Below are 14,507 nucleotides of genomic sequence, written 5' to 3'. Positions count from 1 at the left end.
CTATTGCTGCGCGGTCATCCGGTTAAAGAGTTTATGGTGCGTGTCACGTAGTACTAATTACATCTTAAGCATTGTCGTTTTGCTGTTCGAAAGGAGATGTAAGAAAAAATTACCTGCGGTCGCTACTGATGCATTTGTGGAAGTTTCGGTATCAGACTCGGTAGGAAAAGGGGGGGAGTCTTATAATGGTTTACTTTTTCAGCAATAAGCGCTTAGAGTTATTGCCGTCGTTTAGGTTCGTAAGTCTAGGGATGCAGCCCTAGTTTTCTCTCCATTCGTCGTGAACTCGTTCTCGGCGTAATTTTTGGCAACACGGCCTCACCAAGTGTGAGGCTCGCGGGACGGCTTTACGATCTGACATATAGTAGAGTACCAAGTGCTCTAAATCGTTAACCACTTGTTCTAAACACATCTGGGACAGCTGATGGCGATTTCATAGTAGACTGCGTACAGTCTCTAAACCGTTCACAAATTATTCTAAACACATATACAATGTACGCAATGCTGTCCTTCCATTGAAACTGAGGCAGCTTATAGCTCTCGCGTAGTAAAGTACATCTTTGTCTAAATAATCGAATATTTTAAACACACAGACAACACTGTGTACCTATACCGTTAAAGGATTCTCCTTGTGTTCTCTCGAATATTGAAGCTGGAAACAAGGCGTTATTCATACAATGTTGAAAGTGACGTAAGTACGTAAACAACTTCAACAATCTCTACTAAAGCTTAATAAGTTTAAATATGTGCCCGCGAGAAGCCACCATTGCTCACGAGTTGAATATACTCTAGGTCCAGCATTTACAGAAAAGAAGTTGGCGACAGTTTATCTCACGTTTTTGTTTTGTTTTTCTTTGAGATGCGCCAAGAAGTTATGGCGCCAAATAATGTCCGGTGGTAAAATGTCCATGGAGTGCTCGAAAACCCGGCGTCGTTGACGACAAACAAATGATAAATAAACGTCAGTTGAAATTTCCTCGTACTTTAGAAAAAGCAAGACGTACAGTTACCTACAGCTTCCGGTCGTTTCGCAGTTCACATTGTTTTTTTTTTCTTTACTATCTTCAGTTTTCTTTTTCTATTCCCACTATTCGCCGCGTCATCAATGGTACGCGTACATCACATGCAGCGTGTCTCTATTTACGGTGTCAACTGTTTCTTACATCCTCACACTATTTTTTTCACTTGTTAGTTTCTTACTTTGTTATCTCTCACCATCGCGTCGTATGCCCGGAACGGTGCCGAAAGAATCGCAACACGACTCTACCGCTTTCTGTGCATATTAGCGTGGTATATGTCTACGTCGTGGAGGCTGAACAGACCTCTGCTTACGGCCTTCGCTTGGCTATTACTTTCCCTTCGTTTTACACACACACACACACACACACACACACACACACACACACACACACACACACACACACACACACACATACATATATATATATATATATATATATATATATATATATATATATAAGTCAAGTAGATCCTCCAAGAGAACGGTAACAACGGAAGTGTTTAATTCGACAGTTTCGGCCAGAGTCTGGCCTTCATCAGGAGTCATATATATATATATATATATATATATATATATATATATATATATATATATATATATATATATATATATATATATATATATATATAATGTTGATCGTGGATATTTGTCCTTTGCCGTGCCATGTTCCCAAATATACCTCGTTGAACAGTCGCCTATACTTCTAGTATAGCGGTAAGAAAAATACGAAAAGACATACGGACATCGTCATATTGCTTGCCTTCACTATTTGGGTTGTGGGTGGAGTGTTTCCGGCGTTGCAGGGGCGTATATCTACTGAAAGCAGTGAAAGCGTCTTCGTCGGTACGGACTTTCTACTTTCTTCCGCCTTTGGTTCCGTTCTTTTACACGTTCTTTCTTGTTATTTTTTTTTGTCGGACATATGAAGGAGGCGGCCAAGCGAAATCGGGCAGGATAAGAAAACTGAGAGAGGAGTGAAAGGAAGGTTTGGATGGGAAAGTGTAGTTTGGAAGGAGTTCTGGGAGAAAGAGGGAACGAGCAACAGGCGCTGAAAGTGGAGTGGACGTGTTTTTTTGCTTGTATTTTTTTTTGCCAAGCAGGCGAGTAATCAAACAGTGGCAGGGTCCCTTATACACTCACCTAAAACCACTGAAAATATGATGATATGATGCCCTCCGCGCTTGGCTCCTACCTGCGCTGAGGGATTGGCTCGAATCCTTTGAGAGTAAAAGGAAAAGCCACCTTCTGTGTATTCTCATTCGATGACATTTATCCCGCCTCACCGACCTCCAAAAGCTTCATGTTTGTACTGCCTTCGTGATCGGTTCACCATTGACCAATATACGATGTAATCTGATGACGTCACGAGTTTCGGTGTCTGTGACGTGATCTTCACGGCATGTGGTGACATCATCGCGTCATGATTTGCTCCAGCAGTCGTGTCGATGCCAAAGCAGGATGCTGTTCAAATTTTTCTTCTGATGAGGCATCTAAGAATTTCGCCTTAATAAATTGTTGAGGTTTTTGCGTTTCAGAACCATGGTATAATCATGAAATACGCAGTAGTGGAAGGCTTCGGATATTTCGACCGGGCACGGAGTTTCCTATATATAGAGTATACGGACCTTATAGGCGCCAGTGTCTGTGGGAGAATGATGGGACACAGCTTTGCCTATTTATAGTCTTCGTACTTTACGTTTCTTTTCGCCGCGTGGCTTGAAGTAGCTTTGTCACAAAACAAGAATCGGCAGTTCAACAGTTACGCTTCACCAACCTTACATCTTTTAAACTTACCATTTCTAATCGGGTCACGAAATTCAGATGGGTTCGTTCTTCTCTTCGAACCGAAACCGAAACACAGCAATCAACGAAGCCAGAAGTGCGATTCGATGTCCGCAAGTACGAAGACTAGGCAAATCCGTGTTATACCCATCATTCCCATGGTCGCTAAAGGATCGCAGTGCCAGAATCCCCTTGAGTTAATTTTAGGAAACTCTTATGATTTCTACCACCTGTGGTTCTTTTACGTGCAGGTAATTTTAACTACATGGGCCCCTAGCACCTGGCCACCGTCGTAATGTGACCCCCGCGGCCGGTAGTCGATCCCGCGACCTATCGGTCAGCAGTCTAGTATAGCACTACGGCTGGTTGATTTAGATTCAGGCAATGTACGTGCTTTTGTTTCCGGCGTCTTGAGTTGGTGTTATATCGGCGTAATTTCGACATGAACACTTGGACCAGTTTCAGCATTACCTTTAGCGGAGAGATCATTAGTTACATGGCATGATTAATTCGAGCAATAGTGCGTTCCAGTCATTATGACAATAGTTCTGACGTCACGTTTCACTATACTGACGTCAGTATACAATATACCTTACGCCTAACTGGAATAGTAAGTTGAACGGCCTCCAGGGAACACCTGCTTGTCGTAATAATGTGCACTTGCTCTGAAACGTGACAGATGCTTAAAAAATATCTCCAGTGTGGAGAGAGCGAAATTTAGTGAAATGCTGGAGGTGTTAGCCTGTCCATTAACCTGAAATACGGCTCTAGGTGCTGGGTGATGATTTTAATATTACATTGATAGCTACTAAACACATAATAGCTCGTCCAGCATCATCCAACACATATAGGTTGTGCCATGTACAAAGTTTGGCTAAGGCTGTAGTGGCCCGCAAGAACGTCAGCAACGCTCTACGTGGCGCATAACGCAGCAGTTGGTGCTTTGCCACGGCTCCAGGATATGCCGCTAGTCTAAGTTCGAGTCCCTTTAAATGTGTAATACCGTGGGTCAACACAGGGTTCGATAGGGACACTATAGCTGGTTGTGATTGGCTGCCATGCACATGTAGTTTGACTGTAGTTTTTTTTTTTTTTTTCGTTTCGTCAGTTCGCTGCTTTATAGAGGCAATTTCGGTACGAACACCTTTCGCTCCTTCTGTCACTGTTCTGTTTTTCTTTTGTTTTTGTTTTTCTGTATTGCTGAGAGTTCGCCTCAGCGTTTCGTTCGCCCCAGGCGACTTAGATTTACGGCTGGCTCTTCAATTTCTTAGCTCTCTTTCGTATTTTTAATAGTGTAGTTATTCTAGCTTTACTTTCAATTTTTTTTTTTAAACTGCAGTCGAGACGTCGGGCTATTTCCGCAGATTCGGGCCCGGAAAGAAGACTCCCTCGTTGAAGTAGAGGGCCACGCTTTGCTGCTACGACTGGATGAGATTTTCATTTCCATTCCTTTTAAAAGAAAAGAAAAACAAGTGATCGACGCAGCCCGGTCAGAGTAAATGCATGGCTCCGAGGCAGATACAGCGAGGTGGTCGTAATGGCTGACGTTATGACGACGACGACTACTCTACAGGACTTCTCAGAAGTGAGTTTGAAGTTGCGTGGCTCTGCGTAACGTATGTACACAAACGCAAGAAGGAAAGAAAGGAGACATCAATGCAGTTATTTGTGTAAGAGCATTGCATTTTGGTGACCTCGGGGCTCTTGTACTTATACTTGTCATACGGCAGCAAGGATCGTCCTATAGACCAATCTCGGCTCGGATTGGGTCTTCGAATTTGGCTCCGGGCGCTGCGCGCCCATAATTCGAGCGGCGTCGTCATGGTCAAAGCTCGTTCACGGAGGTGGAGGTTCTTCAATTATTTTGTATTGTTTTTTATGCGTGTTTGAACTCGTTTCTCCGCCTTTTTAGTCTGTACGTTGAATGTGTTACATGTGGAATTCAGTGGAGAGGTGAAATATTTATGTCGTTTTCTATAGAAGAAACAAGTTCTACACAGCGCATTGGAACCCATAACACCTACAATTTTGAGGTAAAAAATAATCTTTCGTAATAGCCATACTACGTCGCGTTCGTTTTTTTTTTTCATTTACAATGTTCGTGGGGTAATGTGTCAATTTTTTATTTTATTTTTTTGCTGAATGACCCGTCGAGTTTTGAAGTGTATTATTTTCTTGATATTTTCGTGTTTTTTTTTCGTTGTGTATCATACAATCCAATATGAATGTATTGTCTCGCATATGTTACTGTAAGCCTTTTCATTGTTGTCCTCATCTATGAATATACTTATACCCGTTCCCTTTGCTTTCAAGGTATATATTTATTTATTTCTGTGTTTCGGTGTATATTTATTTCTTAATGCTTCGGAATGTCGTAACGCGTCAAACCACTCTGCACCGAAAGTGGTGCGTATAGAAGCGCGATTTTAGTGAATTAATGCATATTAACCCTGGGTTGTTTTCCTGTACATGAATGAGATGCATGCAATGCGAACCTGTATGTAGCGCAAAAAAAAAAAAAACGAAAGAAAGGAAGGAAGCTTGGAGAACGTTTGAGTTTCGCATTCAGGAGTAGAACGCGACAGCGTAATCTGGCCCACTGCGCATCGTATCCTCAATCGGCTGCCTATCTTCTTTCTGTTCTCTGTACACGCCTTAACTGTACAGTAAGGCAATGAACGACATTGCGTGTAACACTGGCCGTTTCGAAACTAGAACCCAAGATGCCGCCTACAGATAGTGCGGCTGTTCGGTCCCCATTACGCCGTGATAGTTATTTCTTTTTCGAATCAACGAAGGACCCAACGGCGCTTACGTAGGGCAACTGGCGAACTTACGCAACTGCTCCCTGTATTGGTGTCTTTTGCTGCTGCTGATGTGCAATTGTCTCGGCGGTTTGTAATGGGTGGACAATCAAAACACCAGCTCCCTGCAAGTCGCTTGTTTTGACGCCCGGAGTGATTCTATATAGGCTTCTGCCACGCTATCTTGCATGCGTTAATAAGGCTCCTTTAGCTAATTGACATTCATGCAGTGTTTGTTTCAAGCAATACCGTGGCTCTGCTTGCCCCGCAGACGGCCTTGGTTGGATTCTCACTTGAACGGAAATTCTGTACTATTTACTTCCTACATGTGCACATGTCTGGATTAATTTCTCGCTGACGGACTATATATAGTTAACGACTTTTTTATTCGCAACCGCTGACGCCGACACTGGTATTGCTGCGAAACGCGCTCTTTAACTGTATCGCGTTAAAAAAAAGAAAAAAAAATCTCATATTCAGTATACGCCTTCAATACTGCGATAGCGCGTGGGAAAGTAACCAGGGTGATTCACAAACGACCGCAGCGAGTGGTTTTATGCCTCAAGACGATCGCTTTCTCTTCGCGCGCATTCTTGACGCTCTGGGCGGATTACGAACAGGAAGACATAGTACAGGCAACGGGCGAGAAGCCGTATAAAGAAACACGTACGGCATCCACGGAGGGTCAACGAAATGCTTGCATGCATCACCCAAACAATGGCCCGCTCGCGGTCATTCCGCTTCGGAGGCGTATACGCACGTGGCGTTTGGTGTGTCGCGCCAGCTTCTTCGTGGTTTCTTCATATACGTGGCGAATGGAATGCCGTAAAGGACGCACTTCGCGAAAAATGGAATTTTTCGAAATCGCGTTTCGTTCGCGTTTCCCTCGCGTACGTCGTAACGCATCTTCCTTCAATGCATCTCGGCAGCCTCCAAAACGCACGCCAAGCTGCACGCGCTTCGCGTTTCACTCGAAGAGACGATGGTTTGTTAAACGTTTTATCTTTCGTCGCTGGGGTCGCGGTTTGCCACAGGCGTCGATTGTGCGAGACGAGCGTCCTTGGCGGGCGTGAGAGACGGGCCGCAGTATAGTATACGTGGTTGTTGTTCCCTCATCAGCGTCAGCGCTTGCGCACTACGTCGATGTCAAGGCCTCCCGGCGCCGCGTCACGTCACTTCACGTCACTCTCTGGGGGCGTGGAAGTGGTGAGCACCTCGCGACGGTCCAGGGTCTTCTGATGAGGTCGCCCAGCCCGGAGGCGAATGGAGTTTGGCGTGGCAGGGGACCGCGTAAGTATACACAGGTCAGCGTCGAAGACTGTAAGTGGGCGTGAGAGTCGGGGAACTGTAGCTGGATAGTGCCGCGCGGGACGCTACCTTGAATGTAGATTTCAGGCCTCTTCTAAAACGCGCGTACGAAAGCGTTATTACAATGTATACTGTGCAGTTCTAGCGAATACATTCACGAACTGCTGTGAACTTCAAAGCCTTCTCAAACCAAACTGTTGATGGCGAGTGAATACAGCGTGAAAACTACATAAGCCATAAATCGCGGAAAGATGCACTTCGATAATAATAATAATAATAATAATAATAATAATAATAATAATAATAATAATAATAATAATAATAATAATAATAATAATAATAATAATAAAATGTAATAACTTCATCAAGGCCCTGAAAGAAGTGCGTGAACTCGTTTAGAGCTCTAATAATATTAATGAGAATCGTTGGGGTTTCACGCCCCAAAACCACGATGTGGATGGATTGATTGATGGATTGATATGGCTGTACCCTTTAGATCGGGCGGTGGCTAACGCCACCAAGCTGTAATACTTAGTAAACCAAAAACTAGATTTATTTTTTTCCCTTTAAATAGTGAGGTTGAGGACTCTTACTTTGCAGTGAAGGGTTTAATTTTTACTCGTGCCTTGACTTACGCCACCAACCAGATAACCTCCTCCTAGTTAATTCTAGCCGCTTAAAGTCCATTTTGCCCTCACTGTCCCTAAACCCCAGTGCTCTCAAAAATTCTGCCCCATCATCCTGAACTATAGGGTGAGGCGCTTACAGAACATTACCAAGTGTTAGGCAGTTTTCTCTTCCTCTCCACATGCACTGCATACTGTGTCTACCCCTTCGTATTTGGCCTGAAACGTCTTGGTTCGCAATACTCCCGTCCTGGCCTCAAATAGTAAAGAACAACCCCGAGTATTATCATAGATCTTTTCCTTGGCAATTTCCTGCTTAAAAGTTTGGTAGATATCTAGTGCGGACTTTTTAATCTTGCCAATTCTCCACATGTCAGTCTCCGTTTCTTTCACCTTCTTCTTGACCGATAATTCTTTTTGGTTTGTCCCCCTGCTGTTTTCTAAGTAAGGCTATGAGAGAGAGGCCGTCTAGTGGAGTGCTCCGGAAATTTTGACCACCTCAATGGGTTCTTTAACGCGCATCACTGGCGTCTATAGCATTTCGTGCCACCGAGATGTGGCCGCCGTGCCTGGGGGTTCGGTTCCACGACGTCGAATCAGCAGTCAAGTCACGTGACCCAATAAGATGCTGAATATTATCGCTACTTCTGCCGGCAGCCTTGAGTCTCGAATTTACATTAACGGGTTGTTCTAAAGAGAGATAACAACGCGCACCACGCATTTGAATTGAATACAGTCACAAATTTCTGGAGAATTGAAATTTTTTGAGATCATCTGTTCTGTAAACTTCTGACTCCGGCTGTATGTAAATCGAAGGATACCTGGGATTCTGTAACGCTTAATTTCGCTTGTACATCCTCAAGTTCACTCTCTATTGTGAATTCCGATTTATTTATTTATTTATTTTATTCATTTATGCGAAAATGGATATAAAAGAAAGATTCCAAGGGAAGAAAGTATTGATGATAGGACAACGCTTACAGATAAACGTTAATTTTGGAGGACGAGAACAAGCAAACCACAGCACGCGTTGTCCTCGCTCCTATCCTCGGCTCCTCGTTTTCGACGACATATTGAGCGCTAAGAGACAGGGACATGAGAGGAAGGACAACACAATGCACAACACAATGTCGTCAAGTTCCGTTGACCAACACGCCCTAAAAAAATGGTCCTCGTTCTCGTGCGAGTTACGTTCAAGCCTTCAGAAGTTTGCTGCTTGAGAAGGCAAGCGGCGCCATCATGACTTCACCATCGGCAAGATTTTGGGTGCATGGACCCACGCATACAAGTTAATGCAACGAATGTGCTCAATTAATTAAGACACGGAAGTGGCCCACCGTCTTTGATGTTAAGCACATAACTTCCATTTTATCGACGGCATGAATGACATTTCTTTTTCTCTCTTTAACTTTTATTCCCCTTATCCTCTCCCCAGTGCAAGGTAGTCTACCGGGCTCAGCCATGGTTAACCTCCCTGCCTTTCTTTCATCCTGATTCTCTTTCTCTCTCTCTGATCAAATTTTGACACTGCGAGAGCTGGTGAAACAGCTATGAAAATTGGGCTCGGACCAGTTGATACCCAATATTGAAGCTATAGTTTCAGCACGAACACCCGGGACGGCTTACAAAGGGAACGAGCGACACACAGAAGTGCCGATTCGCAACAGGCTTTATTCCTCTACACGTCATGAAATGTCCAAGGCAACCCAACCTTAAACAGAACGTCGCTTTTTCCTCGCTAATAACTTCTATACATAGGCGAACCACGCTTCCAAACAAGTCTAAACCAAACTGAACCAACTTAGTGCCGCCTTGTTACCGCTCTGTTTAATTGCTTCTCATTCACCTGTCGCGTCCACCTAGGTGGTTACCGTATACTGGCGCCCGACAACTAGTAATTCTCGCGACCACCCGTACCGTGCTCTCAGAAGTTCGTTATCTGCGATCTACGGCGGGACAAAAAAAGTTCGTTATAACGCGTCCGTGTACGTACATACATATACATACCGCGCAGAGAGGCAATTTGCCGGCGCGTTGTACATCCTCTCATCGTCGCACGCTGCCGCTCCTTTTGAAACACGCCGTCCTTTCTTCGTTACTACGGAATGAAGTTCTTGGTGTTCGATAAGGCGTGACCGGCGTTTTGCAATGGACCAGAAGGTATAGACCTTCGAAACGATGAGAGCGAGCAGCGCCAAACGAAGCGAAAAAAAGAAAAAAAGCAAGCAAGCAATAAAGCCGAGTTCGTGGAAGCGGCAGCTGCTCGGCAAAATAAGATGGCGAGAGAAGGATAGCGGTGGTTGGGCCCAATGGCAGCCTCAAAAACCACAAGCGTAGAGAAAAAGAAAAAAGAAGAACGGTTGGGATGGGATAATTGTTATTAATTCGCGACACGTCGCGCATTAGCATGAAGGCAGCGCGGCGCTCCGCCCTGGAGCGGCTGCCAACAAAACAGTGCATCCCCTCGCCACTGCCACGTCGCTGGTGACGTCGCCTGACGTGTACTTGTTTCTTTGTGGCGCGTCGCTGGGATGCTGCCCGCGCTCACACTCTCTCTCACAATTCTTTCCATTGTCGTCGTCGTCTCCTCGCGGCATCTCTCTCTTGGCGCTGTTGATCTTTATTAATGAGGTTTCGCACTCTGCGAGTCTACTTCTTCTCATTGGCCCGTCTCGCCCGATCGGACGTCCCGACGGAGACGGGCGCGACGACGGGTGGAGATGAGGGTATAGTGGTGGCGGTGGGGAGAGGGTGCGCGTTCATCTCTCCACTCGCGAGCGCCGCCCTTGCCCACTGGTCCGTGTCTATTTATGCCATCATCGAAGGTTTTATGCGACACCGTCTCTCGAAGCGGTAGACGTGAGCCACCGTTTATCAAAAATTTTGGGGCGGTCTGATCGCTGGACTGAGATTTAATGGAGACATTGTTTCGTTTCTCAACGTCTCCTTGAAGCGTTGGCGTCGGGGCTCGTGAAATTGACGAAGCAGTGGACATAAACGAAAGACGCGATCATGCGACAAAGCAGTGGACCTAACCAAAAGGCGCGGTCACGCGCGCATGAAGAAAAACTCACTGAAGCGCTGAATATCAACCGCTTCATGCACTGCAATTGTACATTTAAGAAACCACCCCACAAGAGGTTTCATATTGCTACAGAATTACAATAAGTATAAGAGCCAGAGTGGCAACGCTGCGTGACAATTGGCGTTCATTCTTGGCTATTCTGCCATGCAGTGTCATGTGCCATGTTCTCAGCTCTGATAAGCTCAGAGGGCCGCTACAGCCTCTATTGTATCGGCCGGCAATGACACCATTACAAAATTTGGCATTATAGTGGTATCCAGCAACGTCAGCCCCCTTTCGCCCCTGTCGGTGGTTCCGCGATGACGTCCAGCTCCTACTGCCTGCCCCACAACTACTGTTTCATTCCGAAACCGCCGTTCTCTGCGTAGTTCGTGTTTATTTTTTTACGCGTGTGAGAGGCGCCGCAACCATCTTTAGCCGTCCCAATTTTTTTTTTCAATAACTGGAAGAGAACCGTGTGCACGAGCCATTCTCAAAAACCGCGTGGCGCACGCGAAGAAGACGCGAATACATAAAAAATATATAAAAGTATCAACGCATCGCGTCGCCCATATAATGCGCCGCGCTCTGGGGCCCCCCTCTTTGGTTGTTCCTCTTCGTCTTTCGTTTTGTTCGCCGCCGGCGCCACTGCTGGCGACGTTACTACCGACGTTACCGCGTCACGGCGGCATCCCGACGCCGGCGCGCTGCGTTGACATTCTCGGCGGCAAACAGCTCCGCGCGGGCTGAGGCACCGCTCCCCAGAGAGGAACGGCAGATATATCGGGTCCCCCGGCGGCATTCCTCGGACGGCCGCTCGGTTACTCTCGGCAGGCCCGGCGGCCTGATTGATTGCGTCTGCCTAGTCGCGATGTTGGCGCGCCCCGTCACGTGACCCAACAAAGAAGAAAGAGGGAAGTCGGCGAGTGTTGTGGAAGAAGAGGCAACAGTGAGCTCGCTGTTGGTGTAAGCGCGTGGTTCTGTCACAGGCCTATACAGTCGCCCTCAATGTGAGCTGCAACACGCTGGCTGTGGTGTAAGTAACCACCAAACCCGAGCGCTGGCACCGACAAACGTTAACTTGGTTCAGAAACTACCCATAATCGAGAGAGTGTAGTTCGGCAGTTCTTTTTTCTTCTTCATCTTCTATGTAGGTGACACTTTGCAGTGTTGGTGCCAATGACGATAGTTATAGCGCGAGAACAAAACGACGACGCAGAAACAAGAAGGACACGAAAGACACCGTGTCCCTTCTTGTCTCTGTGTCGTCGTTTTGTTCTCGCGCTATAACTGTCGTCATGCCGTACCAACTAGCCCAAGCCGCCACACTTCCAAGTTGGTGCCACTCTGAGTACAGGCACGTGTGTTGCAACTCATATTGAGTGCGACTGTATTTACACGTTACGGCAAAAGGTTGCAGTACGTCATTTAAATGGGAAAGCTATCCTGTCGCTTTGTCTGTGAGCGTAACCTCCGAAAAAAAAAAATGTCGCACACAAGCACACAAGTGTCACACTAGGCTCGTGCGATGTCTCCCTGCGTGATCAGTCGCAGCTTTCCACTTCGTTCAATCAAATGCGTTTACCTCATTTTCTTTTTTATGCGCGAATTTGATCTGTAACAATGTCTATTCGTCCGCAATTTTGGATAGAATGCATATGTTTGTTTGTATGCGCAGACTAACTCATACGCTGTTACCGTGATGTCAACTGCATGAACGTGCCTATACTCATATGTACATGCATATAAATAACTGGAGCGTGTTCGAAAAGTGGCAGCAAGATTAACCCCTGTATTCTAGAACGTCCCTCGACTCGACACTCCACCTTCACTTGAGAAAACCGATGGTAGCGCCGCCTGTAGTCACGACAAGTCACTGCATATCAGCGATATCTGCTGCGATTCTTGAGTAGCGCTGCGCCATTTTCAGCCGAGCGGCGGCGCAGTGCTCAACTCTATCAAGTGAAGGGTGAAAGTCGAGTCGAGGAGCGTTTGTGAAAACGGGCCTTAGTCACTCGTCTAATCGACGAACGCAACACGCAACAGCCTTGCTAACAGGAGCAGGACTGCGAACGGCCGATGTCGGTAGAAAATTTGCCCGTTTGAAATTCTTTCATGAGCTGTCAGACGGTGAATTCGCTTTGGACTCGTCATTGCACCTGCTCCCACCTGGAAGGAATTCTCCTCGCACCAATCACAGTCGTACATTTCTAACGTACAATATTCGGGAGTTGATGTGTATGAATGTTCATTTCTCGCGACAGCGAACAAAACTGGGGCGAGTCGGTTAAACCTCGTTGTTAGAAAGTGGTGCAAAAAGACGATACACAAGGTGAACGAGGAGTCGGGACAAGTGATGAACTAGCAACTGTCGTCTTTGTTAAAGAGAAGAGAATACAAGTACAAGCAGTTCCGCTGAGTGCACACCCTCAATGTCGCATTTAATTGTCACGTTTTTTTTTTCAAGCGTACTCATTGGATTTGTTTTTTTTTTTAATAAAGATGACAGTTGCTAGTTCAGCACTTGTCCCATGTCGTCCTCCATCTTGGGTGTCCTAGTTCTTGCGCTGATTTTTAAGGATTCTTTTCTTGTTCGTACAGTCCGGAAGTTTTCAGCGAAGCCAATAGTTTGGCTTCTTTTCAACGAATTCTGTAGTTGTAATAATAAATGATTGCTTTATTCTGACACTGTGGACATTAAGCACGTTGCATACCACGTGACATGCCGCTGGGATGAGGCAAAAGGAAAGAGACACGGCAGCTTTCTGATAAGCCTACAACCCGGCTCAAAAAAAAAAGGGGGGGGGGGGTGTGTTTCACAGTGGCAGATTGCGTTGTGTTGTATATGTGCAAATTTCACCCTGTAACAGCCGGTGTTCGCTTCTAGTATTTTTAATAAAATAAGTAAAGCAAGAAAATTGAAGTTGTATACCGTCGTGAGCAACTGCCTCTCTGTGACATTGATCTTTGGGCTGTCTGAGCGCAGATTCATATGCTCGTTGCTAATTCGGCGTAACAGTGACCAGTCGCCGCAGACACCGACCCCTCTCCCCATCCTCTCCCTTCATCTATTTTATTCTGCCCCCCCCCCCCACCTCTCTCTCTCTCTTTCTCTCTCCACTGCCACCACCCGGTCCCTTTTAATTCGTCTTTCCCAATGAGAGCAGCCGAGCGAGTGTCCAGTAGCCCGCACTCCAGATACGTATCTCTCTTCTCTGGGTAAAAGGAAAGAAAGAAAGAAAGAAAGAAAGAAAGAAAGAAAGAAAGAAAGAAAGAAAGAAAGAAAGAAAGAAAGAAAGAAAGAAAGAAAGAAAGAAAGAAAGAAAGAAAGAAAGGTTGATTTCCTCTGTGCGCCATCGTGCCTGCGCGCTTCGCTGTTGTTTCGCCCGGGAAACGGGCGGGGTGGCCTCCTCTGTTTGGAAACGACGGCGGAGAGGCCACCGCTTAGCGCTGCCCTCCGCAAGACCGAAGGGCTTCTCCTTCTTCTTTATATTTCGTCTTTTATCTCTGCCGTCGCCTGGACAAAAGGAGTTATCTACTGTATACGACGTCCGTCGCTAACGCGGTAGGAGGGACCAAGGAGGCCATCTAATTTACTTCATTATGTTTCGTCGTCCGGCTCGCCGCCGCCGCTTGAAATTAGCCTTTGGAGCGGTCGACGTCGTTGTCGCGTACGCCGGCCACGACGGGGGAGGTAGGTGGTCTCAGTCTTGTGCGCGGGCGCAACGAACCGTGGAAGAGAATTCCCCTCTTCTCTCCCTCCTCCCCCCACTATTCTCTTGCCGTAGATGGCCAGCACCTGAGAGCGTTGAGGTCTGGTCCACTTCAAGGTCTCGTCTCATCCCATCAAACCCATCGCGCGGTCCACATCGCCCTCTTGCGGTCACTGGTCGCGGCTCCGT

General features: G+C 46.3%; 1 protein-coding gene across 3 annotated transcripts in view; it reads left to right on the top strand.

The window, feature by feature from the left end:
* LOC119181497 (latrophilin Cirl) overlaps positions 1-14,507 on the top strand; it is a 721,750-nt gene that overhangs the window by 413,153 nt on the left and 294,090 nt on the right. Inside the window, exon 1 of one of the 3 annotated variants that reach the window (XM_075875079.1) lies at positions 6,737-6,897. The exons of the other annotated variants lie outside the window; for them this stretch is intronic. Coding sequence (XP_075731194.1) covers positions 6,871-6,897 — 27 coding nt within the window. The 5' untranslated portion in view covers positions 6,737-6,870. Of the gene's footprint in view, positions 1-6,736; positions 6,898-14,507 lie in introns of those variants that run through there. 3 annotated transcript variants of the gene reach the window in all.

This window comes from Rhipicephalus microplus, chromosome 10 (genome assembly GCF_043290135.1).
Source record: "Rhipicephalus microplus isolate Deutch F79 chromosome 10, USDA_Rmic, whole genome shotgun sequence".
NCBI classification, from domain to species: Eukaryota; Metazoa; Arthropoda; class Arachnida; order Ixodida; family Ixodidae; genus Rhipicephalus; species Rhipicephalus microplus.
Note: the sequence above shows the minus strand (reverse complement) of the source record. Positions and strands in the feature narration are given on the sequence as shown.